Raw genomic sequence first — 22,914 nt, 5'->3', positions numbered from 1 at the left:
AATTTGGCTGTTGGAGATAATGGTGCAGTAAACATAGGGTGCACGTGTCCTTTTGATTTAGTGGTTTTGTGTTCTGTAGGTTAATGCCCAGTAGTGAGATTGCTGGATCGGAGGGCAGTCCTAGCTCGAACTTTCTACGGAGCCTCCTTACTGTCTTCCAGAGTGGCTGCTCCACCAGTTTGCGTTCCCACCAGCAGGGCATGAGGACTCCCCTTTCCCCACATCCTTGCCAGCACTTTTTTCTTGTGGGGTTATTTTTTAAGGTTTTTATTATTAATTTCATTAATCTCAACACCCAGTATGGGGTTCAAACTCACAACCCCAAGGTCAAGAGTTGCACAGTCCTCCTGCTGAGCCAGCCAGTCACCCCTCTTGTGTTGTTGAGTTCAAGCCATTCTGACGTGTGAGGTGGTATCTCCTTGTCATTCTGATTTGCCCTTCCCTGCTGGTGGGTGATGTTGAGCATCTTTTCATGGGTCTGCCGGCTTTGTGTGTGTCTTTGGGGAAATTATTGTTTTTACTTTATGACCATTTTATACTTGGATTATTTGTTTTTTTGGAGCGTTGAGTTTGATAAGTTCTTTATATATTTTGGATACTAACCCTTTGTCAGAGATGTCATTTGCAAGTATTTTCTCCCATTGAGTAGGTTGCCTTTTAGTTTTGTTGATTGTCTCTTTCATTGTCCAGAAGCTTTTTATCTTGAGGTAGTCAAAATAGTTTGTTTTTGCTTTTGTTTCCCTTGACTCAGGAGATGTATCTCTGAAGTTGTTATGACTGATGTGAAAAAGGTTACTGCCTGTGCTTGCTTCTAGGTTTGCTTTTTCTCTTTTTTCTCACATTTAGGTCTCTCATTTAGGTCTTTAATCCATTTGGAATATGTTTTCGTGTGTGGTGTAAGAAAGTGGTCCGGTTCATTCTTCTGCATGTGGCTGTCCAGTTTTCCCAGCACTATTTGTTGAAGAGACTTTTTCCCACGAAATATTCTTTCCTGCTTCGTCGAAGATTGATTGATAATATAGTTGTAGGTTTATTTCTGGGTTTTCTATTCTATTCCGTTGATCTGTGTGTCTGTTTTTGTGCCAGTGCTCTGTTGTTTTAATCACTGCTGTTTTGTAATATAACTTGAAATCTGGAATTTTGATGCCTCCAGCTTTGTTTTTCCTTTTCAAGATCGCTTTTGGCTGTTCCGGGTCTTCTGTGGCTCCATGGTTCTTGGTTGGAGTTCTGGGAGCAATGCGGTTGGTATTTTGATAAGGATTGAATTAAATGTGTAGATGGCTTTAGGTCGTATGGACATTTTAACAGTATTTGTTTGGGTCCTTCACTGTTTATGGTGATGCCAGAGTGCCCCAGACCCAGCCATTGGGAGCCCTTCACGGGGGCTTCTGTGTCCTTCTGGCCAGTCCCCATCATTGTGTGGGTCTTCACCCTTTCTTCCTTTGTGGTACGGCTCCGTGTGCAGATCGCCCTCCTGCCTGCCTTGCCCCAGCCTTAACGTCGGCCACTTCCCTACGGAGTGTGGATTCTTTTACGGGAGGAACAGCACCCGGAGTCAGTAGCTGGGCCCTGGGGGAACCCCGTGGCACCGGGTGTCACTGCCTCTCGGCCCTCGCAGCAGCAGGAAAGCTGTGGATGTGTTCACAGAACTGAAGCGCGCGCACCTGCACCCCCGGGGCCGGCCCCGCTCCAGGAGCCTTGTCCTGGCTCCCTTTGCCGAGGAGCAGCTCTCCCCCCGCGCCCGAAAGCCGCTCCCGTCATCCCAGACACGTCCGCCACCCTGCGGCGACTCCCCCCGCTGACCTGCACCTCGCCCCCTCTTCACGGCCTGGGGCACCCACCCAAAGCGGTCCCCAAACACGCCGCCTCCCTCAGCACTCCTCACTCGCAGCAGAAGCTGGTTCAACGGACGGCAGAAACCTTCGTACACACTCGAGTCCCAGCGTGCGGGGGAGGGAAATCCGCACGTTCCCGTCGTGATCGCTGCGGCCAATGGAAACCATCGTGTAAACCGTCGTGTAAACTAAGGAAAACTGCCGAGCACAGATAAAAGCAGCCAAATCAGGGTGCCTGGGTGGCTCAGTGGGTTAAGCCGCTGCCTTCGGCTCAGGTCATGATCTCAGTGTCCTGGGATCGAGTCCCGCATCGGGCTCTCTGCTCAGCAGGGAGCCTGCTTCCTCCTCTCTCTCTGCCTGCCTCTCTGCCTACTTGTGATCTCTGTCTGTCAAATAAATAAATAAAATCTTTAAAAAAAAAAAAAAAAAGGCAGCCAAATCAGTGCCCGATCTGCAGGCCGGGACGGGCCTCGGCCAGGGCGGGGGCTCAGGCGCTGATGTGGGGGCACAGGCCTCGTCAGGAAGGTCAGGGCCTTTTTCTTAAGGAGGCGATGCTGGCCTTTGGTACGAGGTGTGGACAGCCAGACTCCCGAAGTGTCGTTCTAAACATTTGCCTGGATTTGTTTCAGAGTTCGCTATGTCAGCACCTCCAGGGAGTCTGGAGTGTCTTGTCTTGTCGTAAGTGTCGCTTGGCAAACCCACGCATGTTGAATTACTAATAGTAAACATCGGAAGGTGTTGGTGACCGTCACTGTGGCCGGGCGCAGTAGGGGAGGCCCGTTCTGTGGGTGTGAGGCTCTGGAAGGCGACCTGGTGGCAGCTGCCTGGTGGCCCTGTGGGCCTTTGTGGGGCAGGCGGGGGGCAGTAGGTGGCGCGCGGCCAGGGGTGCGGGGGGCATCACGACCGCTGTCCAGGGCTATGGCTGGAGGTGTGCATGGGCTGCAGGTCCCGAGGCCCTGAGCCTCGCCTGAGGTCGGTGGGGAGGCCCCGAACAACACTTGTTACAGGACAATAACGTCCTGTTCGTGTTGGAGAGCGAGCTCTGGCTGCGGTGTGGGGAAGGGGCTGGAAACGTGGCCGCTGCCGGGGAGGCGCGGGACGCTGTAGCCAAGCACGTCTACTCGGAGATGGCCCGTGGCTCCTCTTTTGTGCCATTTAAATGATTTTAGATTATTTAAAGTCAGATTCTTACTCCCCGTCAAGGATCTTTCGGTTTTCCAAGGTTGGTCTTTGTTCCAGTCTCCGTGTCGCTGTGGTGCGCCGTGTAGTTGCAAACAATGAAGCATGTTTTTAGGTGCTTGGCCTCTGAAAGTAACTTAAAAATGAATTGGGTTTTTTTTTGTTTTTTTTTTTGCCTTGAACTGAAGTTAATTTTGTTTGGCTGATGACATGTACTGTGCCTCGACTGGTGCTAAAATACGTCCGGGGCCGACTCCGTAGCATCAAGCCGCAGTGAGTGAAACACCCGGTGTTTCGGAGCCATTCACGCCCCGACAGAGCCAGGGGGTGCGGGCTCCCGCGCGGGACAGGGAGCGGGGTCGCCGGGCTCCGTTCGCACAGTGGCGGGACCTGGGGTGCCGCACGGCCTTCCAGCGCACACGTGCCTCACGACCCTGTTTATCCTGTGGCTGCTGCTTACGACAGAAAATAACAAAGTGTGTGCAAAGATGAAAGTCACTTCAGGGGATGCCTGGGGGCTCAGTGGGTTAAGCCTCTGCCTTCCGCTTGGGTCATGATCTGAGACCTGGGATCGAGCCCCGCATCGGGCTCTGCTCAGCGGGGAGCCCGCTTCCCTCTCTTTCTGCCTATTTGTGACCTCTGTCTGTCAAATAAATAAAATCTTAAAAAAAAAAAAAGTAATCTTCAAGTGAGAAGGGGACCCGGTATAAAATCAGCTTCGGAATAAAGTACTAGCCAGGTAATCTAGAAAACCACCCTGGAGAAGTTTTGCGCCCCGGAGAAGCCGGAGGCCTTCAGGGGAGACGGGAAGTCAGGCCCCACCGCTCCGTGAGATGACGCTGCGCGTGGTCTGTGCCACTCTGCCACTGTGACTGCAGGCCTGCCGGGTGGTGACAGACTAGCCTGGACTCTGAGGCACGTGGCGAGGGTGTTGACCGTCTCAAAAAATGTACTCATTCACGTAGTTTATTGCTAAATTAAGTCAGAGCTGAAGATTTATACTTAAAATGTTTCAGCGGGCTCTTTGTTAAAAGATCTGGAGGAGTTTCTTTGACGATACGTTGCCATGTGTTTTGAGCGAAGAAGCGAAATAATCAAGTTTGAGTCATGTTGAGTCCAGGGGAGGTGACACGGCACTTCCACAAAGGGAGTGACAAGTGTGGTCTGAGTCCATGTTCCCCCGGCAAGGAGGAACATCAGAGAGTGTGGTGGAAACGTCCAGAACCCTTCAGACAGAAGCAGCGGCGGCATCGCGAAGGGGGACAGAGGGAAGGACTGTCTGTCAGCAGACGTGCTGAGGCCACCAGTCAGGCCGGCGGCAGGTGGGCGGCCAGCTGCCTCTCCCCGCCGCCCCCAGGGGCTCGCGCCACAGCTGTCATGGCACTCCACGTGACACAGAGCTGTCACTTGGATTCCAAAAGTGCTAGAAACTTTTTGACTAGAGGTGGCGTTTTTAGAGTGAATGTGCATCCGCAGGTACCTCGCTGCCACAGGCCGGCCGAGCGCCCCGTGTCTGTGTGGGGAGTCCGCCTCGGCCACTTCATGGGCGTACAGGGTCGGTTACAAAGTGCTTTGCCTTTGACACGACCGCTCAGTCAGCTGGTGGCAGTGCCAGGAGCCACGTGTTCGACACGTGAAAGCTCACTTGGAAGCAGGACTGGCTGCCGCCGCCGCCGCCCGCTGGGACCGTTGAGCGAACGGGATGTGCTTGCCGAGGGGACTGGGGGGGACTGGCGGCGCCTCCCGCAGTAACGCCGTCCGCACCTCTTCCAGAGCGTCCTGCGGAAAGGGGGCCACACGGAAGTTGAACCTCAGCATTTCTGTCAGGCCGTCCACAGAGAGAATGACACGCTCCTGGTCATCATCAGAAACGAGGACGTGGCGTCGCGCCTGCACCAGGTACGTCCGGCCATCTGGTTCTTACGGAGAAGGGTGTCCCCGGCATTTTGTGGGGCGTCCCGCAGTGTACACAGCGAGGCATTTGTGGGGCACATCATGGCTCCGAGCTAGGGACGAGCCACGAAGAGAGGGAGTCGGGGCCATTTCCTCGGCCCAGATAGAAACCTGCAGCTCTTCACACCTAACGCTAGCAAATCTCGCTTTAAAAGGCCTGGTGAAGGTTTTCTGAAGTTGGCGTGAGGATAGTTATGTTGAATAAAAGGAGACGCCGCCCCTGAGGCCCAGGCCGGCGCCGTCGGGGCAGGAGCGGAGCCTGTCGCCTGCTTCGCCGTGTCACAGGCCCCACGGCTGAGCCGCGCTCTGCCCTCACTCAGGGTCTCCAGCCTGGGTTCGAGAGGCCGCTGGTAAGGCACGAGTTCTAGGGAGTCTGCGGAGTCCAGGTTCCTTGAGGTGCTGGTGGGCTCTGGACAGGGGTCGCAGAATCTGCAGTCATCCCAGTTAACTGAATCTTGGACCCCTTGGCTAAAAGGGACCCCACCAAGCCCCCTCCCCGCGGGTCCTGTCGTGTTTGCAGATCCCCTTCCTGCTGAAGCTGAAGCACTTCCCCAGCGTCCTCTTCGCGGGAGTGGACGGCCCCGAGGACGTGCTCAGGCACACCTACCAGGAGCTCCTCCAGACGGGCGGCTTCGTGGTCTCGGACGACAAGATCCTAGAAACCGTGACATTAGGTCGGTCTTTTATGTCCCTTCCTTGTTTCTGTCTCTGAAATCTAGTACCTCCTTCACCCAGTGGCCCAAACACTACTTCCTCTCAAAAAGAAATGAACTCAAAAGTAGTATCAACCACCACCTTTTGAGGCCTTCGTTTTTGCTGCGTGCCCTGCTCAGCAGTTTGCGTCAGGATGGGGTCGCTCATCCCCAGGCCCTGCCCTGAGCCTCCCGGGTGTCCCGGGATCGCCTGCGGCTCCCACCCGCTCCTCTGTTCCTCCGCTCGCGCGCCTGCCCCGCGGCCCTCTCCGCTGCCGTCTTGGTGATGTTCTGGAAATCAGAAACAAGGCTCTTAAAAGTCTCAGTTAGGTGCCGAACACTCCTAGTTCCCTTCTTTCTGGGCGGCGGTTAGGCAAGGAGGGTAGCGCCGCCCTGGGCGGGTGAGCGACACCTGCCGCGCTGACGTCACAGGCAGCCCCTGCACACGCCGCTCCTGGCTCAGAGAAGGCGTGTGGACCCCACAAGCGTGAGTTCCGTGTGGAGACCAGAGTTGACAGGTTTTGCAGGCTAGACCAGTGTCTTCTGTTGCCGCTGGACTTCCCGCTGGTCACATGAACGCGACAGGCGTCCCGGGGTTGGGGTGGCGGACGGGCAGCAGGTGCGCTCTGCCTCCCCACGAGTCCCCGTTCCCGGCCTCCGACCAGACCTCGTCTCTTCTGTCTGCAGCTCAGCTGAAGGACGTGGTCAGGACCCTGGAGAAGCTGAACGGAAACGGGAGGTGGAAGTGGCTGCTTCACCACAGGGAAAACAAGAAGCTAAGAGAAGCCACCAGGTGAGGCCTCGGGGCGCGGGGCTGCTTTCGTGCTTCCCCCGGGGGCCCGGGGGCAGGTGCACAGGTGGGGTCCAGCCTTCGCTGCCACAGGGCTGACGGGGAAGGCGTGTGGGCTGGAGCCGCCCCTGCCAGTCTGAGGCCCTTGCCGAGTCCCACCGTGTCGGTCCGCGGACGCTCTGGCTCTCCTAGCGCGAACCGAGGGAACGCGACACTAGCCCTGCGGCTGCGGCTGGCTTGTGCGGGTACCAGGTTGCCACCGTCACAGGGATGGAAACGTTGAGATGAGAATGTTTTACCCCTCAGGAAGCAATGTACAGCTGGATTTTGTCTAAGTGATTTTTAATCGATTGCCTGGCTGTAGAGACCCGGGGTGTGTGGGTGCCCGGGCTGCAGTGAGGCGAGGACCGGCGCGGACACGGTGTGGGGCCGCGAGATCGACAAGCCCCCCATGACGTGAGTGGCAGCCCCTGTCCGGCAGCCCCCGCCTGGCCACCTACAGCGGAGACGGACAGTAAAAACCCGCTGTCACGATGGGGAAGTTGAAGTTTCGGGACAACAGAGCTGATCCAGGTCAGACAAGGAGTCGTGACGCTGGGCTCTGAGCCCAGAATGTTCACCTCTAACATGACTGCTCTCTCCTACCTCCCTCCCAAGGACAAATGTAAGCTGGACCCTGAGATCTCAAAAGGGACGTCGCCAAGAACAGAGGTCTGGGAGAGGCAATACCTAGAACCAGTGTGGGAGAAAAAGCAAGCCAGGAGGTCTGAGTGGACCTCAGAGCTGATGCTGTCACGTCTGGGAGGGATTTGCCCGGGTTGAGCTGGGGGATGGTGCAGAGGGTGGCAGAGGCCAACGGGGAGTTTCTGAGGTGGTGGCTAGCCAGCACTTCAGAGGAAAGGTTCAAGTTCACGAATAAAGCTCCGAGGTACCACGGTACACCCATAAAACTGGCAAGTATCCATGAATTTCACATTCAGAGGACTTTAGGTAAACGAATAGGTACGCTGCTGCTGGCCCCGTTAACAGGCCCTCCAGATGGTACCAGACTCATATTAGAGAGCGAGTGTAGTAGGAACTCGTCCGAAAACATCATGTCCTGTGGCCTCTGGAGACATTTATCTAAAACTTAAAACCAAAAACCCCCCTAGCTTTTAGAAACTGCTGTTTCTAAAAGATATTTATAGCCATGGGTGATTATCAATAACTATAAAACCATCCTCAGATCCATTTCTAGGCAAATACGACAGATACATGGATTCCATATGTATATAATTTTAAAACAAATGCAAAATATATGTATAAAAGCATGCGGTGTGATGCCAGTCACATAAATGTGCGTGTACGAAGGGGAAAATGCAGCCCAGTGACCCAGACAGTGCTTGTCCCTGGAGTGCTGGGACCTGGGGGTTTGCTTTCCTTCAGTGGGCAGGAGAGGCCGACAGAGGACAGGAGAGCAGATGGAGAGACATTTACAGGTTAAGTATTTTCCACGAAAAGAGGTAGTTGCAACATTCTAAGGGAGGTCAGAGGGCATCTGCGCGGCTCAGTTGGTTAAACGTCTGACTCGATTTCAGGTCTGGTTGTGATCTCAGGGTCCGGAGATCGAGCCCCACCTTGCGGTCTGTGCTGAGCACAGATTCTGTTCAAGTTTCTCTCTCCCTCCCGCTGCCCCTTGCACCGGCCCATGCATGCACGAGTTCTAAAAAGAATCTTAAAAAAAAAAAAAAAAAGATGTTAAGGGAGGTGAGAAATGACAATTTGTAGCAGCGGGAATTTCCTTAGTGAAGCTGTTGATCTAAGAGCGCGGTGACCACAGAGCAGGGTCTGGAGGCATTGGCGTAGGGTACGGCGTGTGGCCGGAGGCCCACTAGGAATGGCCCAAGGCTGGCCAAGCCGCGTGGCTGCATGAACAGGTCCACGTCCCTCTTGCTTGGCACGAGGCTTGTACTCTGTAAAAACCTGCGTCGCCAGAGGGAGTCAGCAAGCCTACAGTGTTCGGAGGGACGCGGACAGGACGACGGGGACGTCTGCGAGGCCAAGTGTGTCGTGGGGAAGAACAGAGGTTAGCAGCAGCGCAGGAGTTCTGAGGGCTTTAAGGGAATCGGTCGAACTGTTAAGTACGGTGAAGGCAGGAAGTGGAGGAGTAAAACAGCTAAAAATTAAGATACGGGGAAAAGTAAACCGCAAGTTCACACTGAACCTGACTTTGGTTTGCATTTCCGGGTCTGTTGCAGGGTGGACCCGGTCGCACGCAGGAAGAACTTGATCCTGAAATCCTGTCAGAGTGCAAGTCTCATCGAACCGCTTCCTTACCACCAGTGTGACTCCCGAGCACCCACGAAAGCCGAACATTTAAAATGCCTGCTAACCCTGCAAATCCAGCACGTCCACACCCGGTTCGCGGTCTTCCTAACAGGTAGACGCACGGCCTTCGGCTGGCTCCTCTAGACTCATCTGCACACGGAGCTCGGAGGCCGGAGATCCGTGCCCACCCGGTGTTTGCCTGCTGCGTTCTCGTAGACGCTGCGGCCCAGGCCCGGGCTACAGTGGGAGCGAGCGGCGCAGCGTGCAGCCCCCCACGCGTGTACGGTCGGTTCCCGGGGAGGGTGACCCAGCTTCTCAGCTCCGGAAGGCGGCAGTTCCGCAGCTGCTTGGCCTCCCCGGCCCCACCCCGGTGCCTGCTCGCAAGGCCGCACACCTTCCTCCCTGGGGCCGCTCCTCCCCACTCTCCCTCCCCCGGTTAAATGAAGTTCCATGAAAGTTCGACATCAAAGAATTTTTCACCAAAAAATTTCTTCTTCTCTTCACAGAAAAGCCAACTGTCTCCAGAGAAGTCCTTGAAAATAGTGGCATCCTTGTTACAGATGTAAAGAACTTCATTGAAAACGTACCAAAAATAGCAGCTCCGTTTAAGAGCAGCTATTGGTAAGGATGCCTTCCAGAACACTCCTATTTACGGGGCATGACAGACGCGGACATTTGTGTCTGAGGAAAGCTGCTGTTGGCGAACTGCTCTTCACCTTCCACATCATGCTGTAAATTTTCGGTCTGTGTTAGGGGCGGAATTGCTGTCAGTTTGGCCTAAGTGGGAATTTCGAAAGTAGCCACCTGCTTCAGAGGAGCCCGTTTTTTCTGAAGGACACCAGTCGTCGCCTGCAGTTCACCTTGTTCCCAGGATGGAAGAGAACATGCATAAGTCCCCGTGAGACGGCCTCCTGTTTCTAAAAACCTTTCTTGATTGTTCTGTTTAAAGATGAAATCATCAATTTTGTGTTTGTCCAGGTGATCAGCAGGCCTAGACCATGCCGCCACCACCAACCAATTCCGTTTCCTTTTACTTGAAAACTTTTTCGATAAACAGCAGTTTTCTCATATTTGAAAAATCACTGTTCTCCAACTTGAGAGTTTTCCTTCGTTTCTTTATACCTTGTAAAATCTTGGCCTTTGTTCACAGCGGGACGCCAGCTGTCCACGAGCGTTCGGCTGCAGTGGTCATACTGGTTTAAATTATTTTCCATTTTTACAGAGAGCCTTCAAAACTATTAAGCTCACTATTAAAAAGAATTTTACAAACACGTTTACTTAGTTGTAGCAAAAATAAGTCTATTTTAACAGATAGCTTTGTTTTTGCATGTTCTTGTCTGAAAGGCGTAGGTAGTGCATGTTACAGTTTGTGTTCCAGGCTTCACCGCCCTCGGACAAGCTGGGATCTCGCGCAGTGCACACGCGGGTGTTCTAGCAACACTACAGTAAGTTCTGTTACAGATCTATAAATTGTCAGTTTCCACTTAAGTTTTGTAAATATTGCACTACAAAAATCAACCCTCTAAGGAAGAAAATCTTTTATTTATGGTATTAAATAATTTCTACCGTAATCTTTTAACTCAAAACCAAGCAAAATGTAGATACATAGTATCTATTTGGAACAAATTTTTGTAACTAATTTGTTTCATTTTTTTAAATAAAGACAACTAAAAAAATCAACTCTCTGGGATTCCTTTAAAGCAAAATTTGAGTTTGTGGGGAATGCTGTGGCCCTCTGTAGGCCATTTAACGGAACGGACTGCTTCCTCCAGGAGCAGGAGCGCTGAGCCGGGACGCACAGGTGTAGGCTAGCCCTTCGCCGGCTCTCTACCCGCTAGCCAAGTGGTGCCCACGTGACTGTTTCTGGCTTGGAAGCCCGGTCACTTCATCTGATGAGAGGACGGTGACCAAACAGGGCGTGCTGAACCGGAAATGATGGACAAGTGACGTAAGCACCTGCTGCTGGCTTCATCTTTCGAGGGCGCCTCAGGTCTACTCTCCCTCTTGCCAAAGACGCTCCAGCAAGCCCCACGGCTCTGTGTCCACAACACCTTTTCTAGCTTTACACTAACCACGCCACCGAGTGTAGCTCTCTGCGCCGTCTGCTCTTCCCGACGCGCTCGCCATCCCTGCTCCCACGGCCTGGTACCTGAGTAGAACAGGTGTTCAAGACGCGTGGGACAGGACTGGAGAGATCCTGCTATTTATTCTTTGTACTTGTAGCCCGGCGTGCGCCTCTGCCTACATCCCAGGCTGACAGCTTGAAGAATTAAGGGGAAGAGAGGCTTGCTGGGGTTTTAGATCCTGTCAGTAAAAGCAGAGGTTTCTCCACTGGGGCCGCTCGGTGCCTCAAGAGCTGTGTCAAGAATGTCATTTGGGGTCTACTCACAGCGAAGCCAGACAGCAGGCAGGGCTGTTCGGATCCGTCTAGACTTGTGCCTACCCCTGTGGTCGGTGATGGAGCGCAGCCGCCCATGCGGTGCCCGTCAGCCAAATGGGGCGGGATCGGGGGCCACGAGCCACCGGGCCAGGGCCAGGACGATACTCACTAGTTCTTAACGCCAGGACGCAAACAGAGCACCCGAGAAGGAAGTGGTTTCCAGAGTTTGGCTTTATTTTGCAGTACAGAAATCATCTGGAGCCATCTGAGACAGACATCCCTGAAGCGGAGGCTCTGTCAAATCAATACTGCGTCGCAGCTTGGTCCGTTGAGGAAGCCACACCTGGGGTACAAAAGAAGCTTCTACATTTACCCACTGTACCACAGCTTTCTTTCCCCTTTGCTCTTACCAATTTTACCAGGTGAAAACACTGCACACAGGCTTCCCCCGGAATGACGCTCGGGTCTGGAGTTGGGTTAGAATTGTGGGCCCGCGTGACCCCAACCTGTGGCTGTGTTCCGTGGCCCTAACAGCTGACGGGACGCAGATGTAGAGGGGCGGGGCCCACGCGGGGATGCTGTCCCAAGGCGTGGACTATTTGGTGGGAATCTCAATGCCAATGGGACAGATGGCACGCGAATGGTGCCGCTCCGGCTCTCAAGCGGCAGAAGCACACGACCGCGGAGGCTACACTGATTAAAAGATACAAATACTGTATCGGTGCTCTGTGTCAGGATCACAGGGTCGTCTTCAAACTGATCCTTCACTAAGGAGAAAAGCCAGTATCGGTTAAACTGAACAGAATGTGGTAACCTGCCAATTCGGAGGAGCCACGCCGTGAGAAGGAGTTAATACATGATATTAGGAAGGGGAGGAGTACGGACTGGGACAGCGCTCCGCGGGCGCCACGGGGGTTACAACAGCGACTGCGGACGGTGCGCGGCCTGTGCCAGCTGCGTCTGTCCGAGACGGGCGCGCGCATCGCTTAGTCTTCCCCGTAGATGTCGTTTTTCTTGCGCTTCATCTCCTCGAAGTCGAACTCAGAGCCGGTCATCCTCTTGTAGATGTCTTTGATGTCGTCGCAGGTGGTCTCGAAGTGAGTGGTCGCGTCGTAGGTGCGGGAAATAAAGATCTGAAGTGACATCAGAGACACGGACTTGGCGACGACGGCCCCGGCGACAGCCGTGCCCAGCGCCCGCCCCAGCCCGCGCACTCACCTGGCTCTCCGTCCCCAGGTCTTTGGGTACGAGGAGGTCACTGATGCTCACAAACCTGGAGGGAGGAAACGGAGGCCGTGCGTGAGCCGACCAAGTCCACCCTCGGCTCCGCCCGCAATCCCAACTCCCAGCATGCGGCCGGCGGCCCAGCAGCCGCCGGGGCTCACGCTGCCGCCGAGTCGGAACTCGTGTCGCGTCGGAGCTCATCTCCAGAAACCCGTCACTCACTTCTGTTCGATTGGTTCCAAAAGCTCCAAAGCTGGTCTGATTTCCTTCTCGGGCTCCTTGGTCTCCACGGTGGTGCTGACTATGGCGATGTACTTGCCCTGTGCAGCCACGTTGTGCGCGGAGGAGATCATGCAGACGTAGATATCTGCGGGTGAGAAAGGCCACCTCACCGCCCGGCCCCAGCCTCCTGGCCACCCGATTCCATCGAGCCGAGCCTTCAGCTTCAGGGACACGCGGAGGCCGGCGGGGCCCTCCGGGAAGTATGCTCGGATCCAGCCGCTTCTCGCCGACTGCGGGCCACGGCTCTCCCAAGCCGGGAGCTGCTGGGCATGGACCCCTACCCAGAGGCCACCCAAACCTGACTGCTCTGGAGTCTTCCTCCCCAAGGCCAGCATCTAGAAAGGCTTTCCAGCAGCTAAGAAAGGATTTACATAAAGGACCAAGTTTCTCAAGCAACCCGCAGATCAGCACAGGCTGTTCTTCGGTCCCACGGGTTCTCCCTGTCCGCGCACAGCTCAGTAAGTGCCTCACCCCCTTCCCCCATCGGAAGGGCGCCGCCAGCTCCTCCTCTCTCGAGGCTTCTCCTCACCCTGGGGTCTGCCTGGGCCCCTGAACATCCCTTCATTGCAATCCTAATCTTAGGTGATACAGACAGCTCTGTTTAAAAGCTGATAACCCTTTTTAGTTTAATTTTCAATAAATAAAGTTAGGCTTCCGCCTGAAAGAATGGTGGGGAAAAGTAGGGGAGATGAAAATAACTGCTCGACGCAGAGATGAGGAAATATAGTTTTAGAAGTCAGTCCCGATCCTAACCAGAGGAAGCTGTTTTCCCACACACTGCTACAATCAAATTTAAGTATGAGCTCGACAAATAACGACCTAAAAGCACGGTCACTGGCTCAAAACCACAGTGGGTTTGGGTCACCTCATAAGCAAGAAACCCCCACAGGCCAGTGCTCGAGCCAGGAGACACTGTGAGCTCATCCAGTTCAGCCTCTCAGTTCATCCTTCTAGAACGAGAGGCTGGAGGTCCACAATGGGGGACCAGGGAGGGCGAGGCAGGGCTCCAGGACTCGTGTGCCTTTCACGGGGAGGACTTAGGATCTCTCTGAGCTAACTCCATCACATCTTGTTTCCCACGGGTCTCTTCACAGAGCAAACAAAATGAAAAATCCAGGATGAAACACACAGCAAATTCTAACGAACTCCTACAAACATCTGCTGCTCTTCAAAACTCACCTGACTTCCGATTGACCTGGTTCTGGGGAATGATGATCTGGCAGGAGTTGGCGTCGTTGGTGTTCTTGATCGGGTGGCTGAGGATGCAGATGACTCTGATCACCTGGCCCACCTTCTCGACCCGGTCTTTGACGTAGCTGGGGTCACAGATGAGCTGCTTACAGCGAGCAACCTGTACCGAAACATTGAGGTCCCATTGACAATAATCAGTGTCCAAAGTTTCTAGATAGAATACTAGTGCCATTGTCCCTTTAATACCATCTGTCACCTTCATAAGGTTAACCAGAAGTTATTCCTGAACTACAGGTAACTTAAAACTAGTTTTGCCAACAATCCCAACAAACCCTCCTGGGAAAGATCCATGGATTCGGAGCCCGGCTCAGGTGTGAGGGAACCATGCAGTGTTGCGAAGTTACAGGTTTCAGAATCAGGCAGACAGCTTTCAAATCCCGGCTGTCCCTAACCTCAAATGTCATTGTTAGGATTCTATGAAATATTCTATTTAAGGGCCATTGTCATACGTGACTGCGCCCAGTAAAAAAATTCTTTGATCGCCTGAGAGGAAGAGCTGTGGGAAACAAAATGGGATGGCGCTGCACTGAGACGCCCTCCGGGACAGATGAACTCCTCCCAACAGGCCCCTGTTCCCTGACACCCATCCTGCGGGACGCACAAGGGAGTCACAAAAGATCGCAGTAATGAAGGTTCGCTCAGAGGGCCAACCAGTGAGTACAGACTACGTGGACCTAACCCATGGAATACTGTTCAGGGACACCAATATTTTTCTATCCATAGCTCTGGAGCAGCTCTAACTATCTGTAAGAGTTGTGAGTTCATCAATATTCACTTAGCATCCGGGAAATGCTACTTGAAACTCCACCTGGCCGGCCCCACAGCTAAAACCCTTATTAAAGATTTTATTTATCTATTTATTTAACAGACAGAGATCACAAGTAGGCAGAGAGGCAGGCAGAGAGAGAGGAGGAAGCAGGCTCCCCGCCAAGCAGAGAGCCCAATGCGGGGCTCGATCCCAGGACTTTGGGATCATGACCTGAGCTGAAGGTAGAGGCTTTAGCCCACTGAGCCACCCAGGTGCCCCTAAAGCCCTTATTAAATAATAAAATGCTCAGTAACCATCAACTCCAAATTCAACCAATAAATTTTAAATGGTATAAATAAAGCTAAATTTAAATGAAAATCCAACCCACACTACATAAACACAGAACACGTACCACTAAGACTATCCACAATGTATTTCTCAGTCTTAGGCAATAATCAACATTATAGAAAACAGTAATATTAAAAAAAAAAAAACACGCATCTTTAGCTCGTCCTTAGTGTAACAAACCATAAAAAGTGAAATCCGGCGTTGATGCCCAAACCACACTACATCAGCCCACATTTTCTTCACAAGAACATCGTATTTTTTAAATTGTGAAAACGCTGCTCACCTCTCCTTCAGATTTCACACCAATCACTTTTCCATCCTGCACGATGATTTCTTCAATGGGTTTATTGAGCATGTAGGTGCCACCATAAATGGCACTTAGCCTAAAAAAATGTTAGAGATGACCATTTATAACTGTGTCAACTACTAAAGTTTTTCTTAGATCTTGAGTTATAGCCAATGTATATTTGCTCAATTTCCTTCCAGAAGGTGTTCATTTAAAAGTCATTAAAGCTACGATTACAGGAGAGCATGAGAACCCGAAACGAAGTCTCTCATTCACAGTTCGGAATACCAAGTCCAAAAAAAGCATTGACCAGCGATGGGGAAACAGCTCGTGTCGGTCTTATCTTCCTGCACAGAAATAAAATAAAATAACACCAGTGCGGAGTCCGTGGAGAGGGAGTAAAAGCAGCAGACACCGGAGAAAAGACCCAAGGCGCGAGGCAGCTGGGTGCGTGGCCTCTGTGGCGCCTGCCCCGAAGGAAGCACCCCAGTCCCTGCAGCAGGAGCGCCCCCAGCCGGAGCAGGCAGCCGCGGGCCTGCGGAGAAGCTAGCGGGGGGGAGCGGGGCACAGAAAGGGGAGCAACCAAATCTAGCAAATCTCTCCAAATCCGTAACTAACTGCAGAAGGGCTCACACGTGAGCCAGAGCGCAAGGAGCGCAGCAAGAACAACAGCTGAGCGGGGCCGCTGCTGAGCACAGGGAGCCGAGGGCCCGCGGCGCTGCCGGCTCGGAAGTGCGCGCTGCCGCGTCGGACACCGGTTCCCGCCGGGAGCGGCCCCTCCGGCCCAGGAGCCGCCCAGCTCGCTGCCCACAGACGCCTCCCGGCACGGACGCTGCCCTCCGCGCCCAGTGCGCGCTCAGGTGAAACTTCCCAGGTGAGGGGCCAAGGATGTCCCCGCTGACTCCAACAAAGTCACCCCCCAGAGAGCGAGCCCGGCCTCTCTAGAGCGTGCCAGTCACCAGGCCCTGTACACACATGTACACACACGTACACACACGACACTAGCCAAGTGAGGAAGCAAGAAACGTGATTCAAAGTAGATTCGGGAAAAGCTGTGGGGACAAACCGGTACCCGGATTCGCGATGCTGTGTTCCGAGGGACTAAGGGCAGCTACCGCAGATCTCTCCGGGACAGACGCACCCCCGCGTGCAAGAACACGCTATTACAAGTATACTCAGCGGGGCCAGAGTAAGTAAACAGTCTCAAACACAGTATGTTTTAAAAACTTGAAGTTCTACATGCATAAAGTCCAGTACCAGAAAAAAAAAGTTAAAACTCACTGAATGGGATTAAATCTTGGGAAACAGAGAAAGGAGCCCGTGAACTTGAAGACTAATCAACAGGCATTATCCGATATGAAGCCTGGAGAAATCCAAAGACGAAATAAGAAAGAAAAGCTCTGCAGCGACGCCGGATGCCACCCGGCTTCCCGCAGGACGCGACTGTCCCAGACGGCGAGGACAGGAAACGGAGAGAAACGTCGGAGGCGGATAGTGGATTTTCAAATTCCCGATCGGACACGAACGCACACATCTGAGCAGCTCAGCAAGGCCCGAGCAAAACCAGAGAGGCGGACCCTCGGGCCACTGCCCGAGAGGGAAGGGGTTCCCGGAGAGCAGCGGGAGGGACAGCCACGCACGGGGACAGCCATGCACGCGGGACGCCAGTGACGGGCGGTGGACAGCCACGCACGCGGGACGCCAGTGACGGGCGGTGGCTGGGAGGTGCTGCCTGGAAACCTCTCGGGCCAAGGAAAGTCCTGCAGAAGTGAAGGTGACGGAACCCGGCACCAGCAGCCCCTCGACTACAAGAACACCACAGAGGGCTGAAGACCAATGTCACGAGGCAGAAGTAAGGATTTCTAAGAAAGAAGAGCAGCGAACACAGTACCGTGGGAAAATGGTTCCTTTTCCTTCCCTCGTCGCTTCCTTAAACTGACTTTCAGGGCAGAAACGGCACCGCTGGACCAGGGGCTGAGCCGTGCCAGTGATCCGAGCGCGGAGACGCGACTGCGGAGACGCGACCGCAGCCGCGACAGCGCAGAGAGCGAGAAGGCCGCAGCCTGCTTCGACTGCGCGTACGGTGCTGAGCACAGCGTTAACTGCAAAGAAGCCAACAGGATGCACGCCACAGTGTGCGCAGCACTGAACTATGACAAATAAAAAGGCAAGGCCACAAAGCCACTAGAGGAGTTAGTCTAGAATCGTAAAAAATATGTGATGAATCCAAAGAAAGAGGAACAGAAATGGGGGGAGAAAAAGACAACGAACAAGATAACAGATCTAATCCCAACAATATCAGTAATTGTACTAAACATAAATGAGCTAATCAATCCCGTTAAAGGCCAGAGTTGTCGCACCGGGTAACAAAGCAATATTCAACTATCTGCTTCTACAAGAGACTCACTTAACTAGACAACCGTCCAAAAGTAAAAGAATGACAAAAAATACAAAAGGAAAAGCAAACAGGTAAGGTGGTATCAGCTGGCAAAAAAGCTTTGCATGGACGGGCCTGCACCGAGGCGGGAGACACACCCACAGAAACAGGACACACCATCAGCGCGGACACACGGGAGCTGCTCCATGCGCTCCTGCTACTACACGCAGCGCGACACGTGCAGGCTGCGAGCTCTCCGCAGCGGCTCATTCACTCCCCAAAATGTCACTGACATGACCGCCGACTCTGGGGCCCCCGGATGGCTCAGCTGGTTACGAGGGTTGGGAGAGCAAACCCTGCAGTGGGCTCCACGTTCAACGGGGAGTCTGTGCGAGTCCGCACTATCCCTCTCTGCCCTTGCCCCATCTCCGCACACATTCTCTAAAATAATCTTTTAAAAACCATTTTTAAAAATCTAACCATAGGGGCTCCTGGGTGCTCAGTGGGTTAAGCCTCTGCCTTCAGCTCAGGTCATGATCTCAGAATCATGGGATCGAGCCCCACATCGGTCTCCCTGCTCAGCAGGGAGCCTGCTTCCCCGCTCTCTCTCTCTGCTACTTGTGATCTCTGTCTGTCAGATAAATAAAATTAAAAAAAAAAAAAAAACTGACCATAAATTATGCCTTGATTTCAAAAATTAAAATCTTACAAGTTTGTTCTCTGATCATCATGGAATTAAAATTAGATGTCCGTAACAATATGATATTTAGAAACATCTCCAAATGATTAGCAATTAAACACTACACCTTCAAAAAAACCCAAGGATTAAAGCAAAAAAAAAAAAGAAGAAGAAGAAACAGGGTACCATAATGAATGATACATATTTAGAGAGAAATTTTAAACCTTTTAAATCCTCATGTTAGAGACTAAGTATAACCAATGACGTGTTTCAACTCTAGAAAACTAAAAGAAAATTAAACCCATGAAGGGAAAAGAAATTAAGAACAAAATAAAATCAAAAATAAGCCACAGAGGAAATAAATAAAACTAAGAATCTGGTACTTTGTAAGGATTCATAGCTGATAAAATCCTACCAAAAAAGAAGAAAATACAAATGACCGATCACAACAATGGAAGGTGGGAACTTCACTACAGATCCTAGACACTGAAAGGATAATTTAAAATATATTATGGGGTGGCTGGGTGGCTCAGTGAGTTAAATGTCTGTCTTCAGCCCAAGTCATGATTCCAGGGTTGTGGGATCGAGTCTGGCGTGGTGTCAGGCTCCTTCCTAAGTCGGAAGCCTGCTTCTCCCTCTGCCTCTGCCCCTCCCCATGCCTGTGTGTTCCTGTTCTCAAATAAAATCTTTAAAATACATACATATATTATGGACAACAGAAAATTCAAGAACTTATGTGAAATGGTTAAATTTCTTTTTTTTAAGATTTTTTATTTGACAGAGAGACAGAGATCACAAGTAGGCAGAGAGGCAGGCGGGGGTCGGGGGAGCAGGCTACCCGCTGAGCAGAGAGCCCGATGCAGGGCTCCATCCCAGGACCCTGAGATCATGACCTGAGCCGAAGGCAGAGGCTTAACCCACTGAGCCATCCCAGCACCCTGAAATGGTCAAATTTCTTGTAAAACACAAGAGATGAACTAAATGGGACATCTGAGTAGCCCGATGTGTGTGTACGCACATGCACGCAAATTACATCCAAAGATAAATTAAAAGGAAAATACATCATGAGTAAGTGTTGTTTACCCTGAGAATGCAAGGCCAGTTTAACATCCCAAAATCAATCCACAATTCACCACAGCAATGCATAAAGAAAATGTGCATTATTAACTTAATGTCAGCACCTATTCTTAAGAAAACTCCCAGCCAGCCAAGAGTAAGAAGGAATTCATTCTGACAAAGCCATCAACAAAAACCCTATAAAAAAATTTAGTAATAAAGCAGGAATGTTCATTCTCAACAGCAAACAACTTTACAATAAAATTGAGACACTTTAATTAACAGCAGCATTTAAGTAACATAAAATACTTATGAACCAATGTGAACTAGGTGCTAGATCCCTACAATGAAAGCCTCAGAACACTGCTGAGACAACACCTAAGTCCACAGAGAGAGCAGCACCTTCAGGGGTTGGAAAACCGGTAGTAAGCTAATGTCAGCCCCAGCTGGCCTGTACATTTAAATTCAATCCCACTAAAATCCCAGCATTGTTTTCCTAGAAATTGACAAACTGTCCCAAAATGTATAGGGAAATGCAAAGGACCTCGAAGAGCCAAAACAATTTTGAAGGAAAAAAAAAAAAAATGGAGCGAATTTTCATTACTTGCTTTTACAACTTAATGTAAAACTAGAATAATCAGGGGGAGCCTGACTGGCTCCGTCGGTGCAGCAGGGGACTCCTGATCTGCGGGTTTGGAGCTGGAGCCCCAGGCTGGGTGTAGAGATTACTTAAAAATAAAAATAGTCTTTAAGCGGCACCTGGGTGGCTGAGTGGGTGAAGCACCTGCCTTTGTTCGGCTCAGACCTGGGATCGAGCCCTGCGGCGGGCTCCCTGCTCAGCAGTGAGTCTGCTTCTCCCTCTCTCTCTGCCCCCCCCACCCTACACCCCCACCCCGGCTCATGCTCCCTCTCTCAACTAAATACATAAAATCTTAAGAAAAGTGATGGAACAAAACAGCTCTGTACGTATCTGTGGCCAAATGACTCGCCACAAAGGCACCAACACAACTGGAAAAGTCTTTTCAGGAATGGTGCGGGAAGAACTAAACGTGGGGACCGAGGAGTCACAGACAGAGCAGTCGCGGGGGGGTGGGGGGGGCACACGCGAGCTTCCCGGACTCCACGTTTTCTTGAGTGTCATGTTGGTCACACATGTCTGTACAGCCAAACTGAACTTCTTACAGTACCTCTGTGGTTTCGTTATATAAAGTTTATTCCAATAAAAAGAAAAGCACCTCACAGCTCACAGACCTCCCATCCCTCCCAACCGCGCACCCGTCTTCCTGCAGAAGAGGGGACCACGTTAGCGACGGGCACTGACCTTGCAAATCCCTGGGGCAGCTCTCCAAGGCCATAGAGGGGGTAAAGGTACGGGCTTTTGCCATATCTTGCCAGAGACTCACTGTAAAGTTTGATCCTATTAATGGTTTCACAACATGGCTGATCTAGGTAGCTAAAATAAAGGAAATAAATATTAGAAAATAAGTATTTAAATGTTTTTCTGAAATCATTTTATTTCACTACTTTCGTATTTTACCTAAAAGGTTCTAACACTAATTTACAGCTGGACCCTTCCATAATATAACATGGCTATCTACTCATTTTGTCAGAACTTCCTTTTTAGAGAACTGAGAAATTCAGGGACGGTCCCAAGAAAAACAGAAATCGGCACCGCGGAAGACTTACTCATCGGTTCTGTAGAGAGCCAGGGCGTGGCCGGTAAAGTCTATGACGTCTTGTCCCAAGTCGAATTTCTTGTACACCTCTCGCATGGCGGTCTTCTTAGGATCGATGCCTTCAAAAGTTCGGGCATCGTTTTCATCGAAGTTGGCAACGTACACTAGGAATTTTCTGAAGCGACGTTTTTCAAACAGGCCCATTAAGCCTAAAGAATTGGTCAGAAAGCAAACATTCACACGAGGACACGGAGGAAGAGAGAGCGAGAGGCCAGGTTCAACACGCAGGCCGGCTCGCGGCCCCTCTCCCGCGCTCCTGCCGTCCCCGCGCTCCCACACCAACCACGTGATACAAGGAGAACGTGACCTTGGAAGACTGAGCTGCAAGGCACCCAGCTGACGTTCTTCTGACAAGTCTGATCTGTACCCGCCAACTGCCGAAAATTCTGAACGCTCCTCCCTTCTCTGTATGCTAACGTCCACTCCGGCATTTCGGGAAAGGACGATTATGCTGCCTGTCGCTTACTTTAATAAAGTTCTAGCTAATCAGCTGACCGCTCTTCATACTCAAAAAAGCGGAGTAGACAGGTCTAAACTACTTTATAAACGCTCCGTTCTCTTGCGAGTCAGGAGTCCCCGGCGTGCACAGCTGCTAGGGAGACAGGCCAAAGGAAAACAGCGTTCTGGCTTCATCGCCTTCGCTGAACCGTACGACGGCTTTAAGAACAACCCTCTCACAGAACAGTGCACTGTTCTGGTATTTTGGATATTACTTCCCCCAAGACTACAGATGAAATCAACAAAACTGAAAATTAAATTGATCATGAGGCCATTAATGAGAGCTGACTACATTTAACATGTTTAAACTGTATTTACAACCTAATTTTAAAAAATGGGACGGGGCCCCTGGGTGCAGTCAGCAGAGCCTGGGACTCTTGATCTCAGGGTCTTAAGTTCAAGCCCCACACTGGGTACGGAGCTTACTTTAGATGAATGAAAAAATAATTTTAAAAAAATTAAAAAACAAAAAAATGGGACAATGCATACACAGTAATGGTAGAAGGCTAAAAAAATATATTCCATGACCTCACAAGCACCAACTTACATTTAGTTGTCAGGGTAAAAATAAGATCGCCGAGAGAAAACAGTTCAATTTTCAGCTACTTCTCTCTGATGATGCCTTCCCGATCACCCTATGTGAGCTGTGCCCCTTCCTCCCTCTGTCCGCACAGCATTATCACCATCTGATGAACTCTTCCTTTTTCGTGGCCTGTCTCCCACTAACTGAGGCTGGTTGTTTGCTTTCCCCTTCTGCTGAAGCCGCCCTGCCCCAAACCTAGAAGGGTGCGTGGCACGTAACCGTACGCGAGTTGAATACGGAGCCCATGTTACGTGCCACGCATTCAACTCGCGTACGGTCTGATGCAAGCAAATGTAAGAGAGGTCGAATTATTCACGTACTGGATATACAATTTGGAAAGAAAAATGTTCAACTGTATCATAAAAGGGTTAGAAAAAAATCTTTTTCCAAGTTACTTGGTTTCCTGAGTAGTACCTTAACATCATTTCAAATATTTTACTTTCCTTCATTCACTTGCACACTGAGATTTATTTACAGAACAAAAACAAAAACAAAAACCTTAGGTCAAGACATTTAAAACATTAAAAGTGACAAAATCCAGAGCAGTTTCATGGAGAGAATCAATGAAAGTTTTCAACAGGTTTAAGACCTGACCAGAGAATGGAAGAACACTGTTAAAATGTCCATACTTACCCAAAACAATCTACAGGTTCAATGTGATCCCTATCAAAATACCAACCACATTTTTCACAGAACTAGAATAAAATACT

General features: G+C 51.3%; 2 protein-coding genes across 6 annotated transcripts in view; one reads left to right on the top strand and one right to left on the bottom strand.

The window, feature by feature from the left end:
- Positions 1 to 11,662, top strand: part of TASOR2 (transcription activation suppressor family member 2) — a 79,167-nt gene extending 67,505 nt beyond the window's left edge. For all 5 annotated transcript variants that reach the window (XM_082742322.1, XM_082742325.1, XM_082742323.1 and 2 more), the window contains 6 exons: positions 4,788 to 4,913; positions 5,488 to 5,641; positions 6,347 to 6,452; positions 8,687 to 8,868; positions 9,263 to 9,377; positions 9,510 to 11,662. In XM_082742322.1, the coding sequence (XP_082598448.1) occupies positions 4,788 to 4,913; positions 5,488 to 5,641; positions 6,347 to 6,452; positions 8,687 to 8,868; positions 9,263 to 9,377; positions 9,510 to 9,537 (711 nt within the window). In that variant the 3' untranslated portion in view covers positions 9,538 to 11,662. The remainder of the gene's footprint in view (positions 1 to 4,787; positions 4,914 to 5,487; positions 5,642 to 6,346; positions 6,453 to 8,686; positions 8,869 to 9,262; positions 9,378 to 9,509) is intronic.
- The window catches only part of GDI2 (GDP dissociation inhibitor 2), a 29,181-nt gene continuing 17,616 nt past the window's right edge, over positions 11,350 to 22,914 (bottom strand). Inside the window, exons 5-11 of the mRNA XM_082742337.1 lie at positions 21,074 to 21,272; positions 20,709 to 20,840; positions 15,273 to 15,372; positions 13,822 to 13,993; positions 12,583 to 12,727; positions 12,355 to 12,409; positions 11,350 to 12,269 (exon numbers count right to left, since the gene is read on the bottom strand). Of these exons, the coding sequence (XP_082598463.1) occupies positions 12,123 to 12,269; positions 12,355 to 12,409; positions 12,583 to 12,727; positions 13,822 to 13,993; positions 15,273 to 15,372; positions 20,709 to 20,840; positions 21,074 to 21,272 (950 nt within the window). The 3' untranslated portion in view covers positions 11,350 to 12,122. The remainder of the gene's footprint in view (positions 12,270 to 12,354; positions 12,410 to 12,582; positions 12,728 to 13,821; positions 13,994 to 15,272; positions 15,373 to 20,708; positions 20,841 to 21,073; positions 21,273 to 22,914) is intronic.

Source organism: Mustela nivalis (assembly GCF_964662115.1).
Source record: "Mustela nivalis genome assembly, chromosome: 7".
NCBI lineage: Eukaryota > Metazoa > Chordata > Mammalia > Carnivora > Mustelidae > Mustela > Mustela nivalis.
This window is presented reverse-complemented; position numbering and strand designations above follow the sequence as displayed.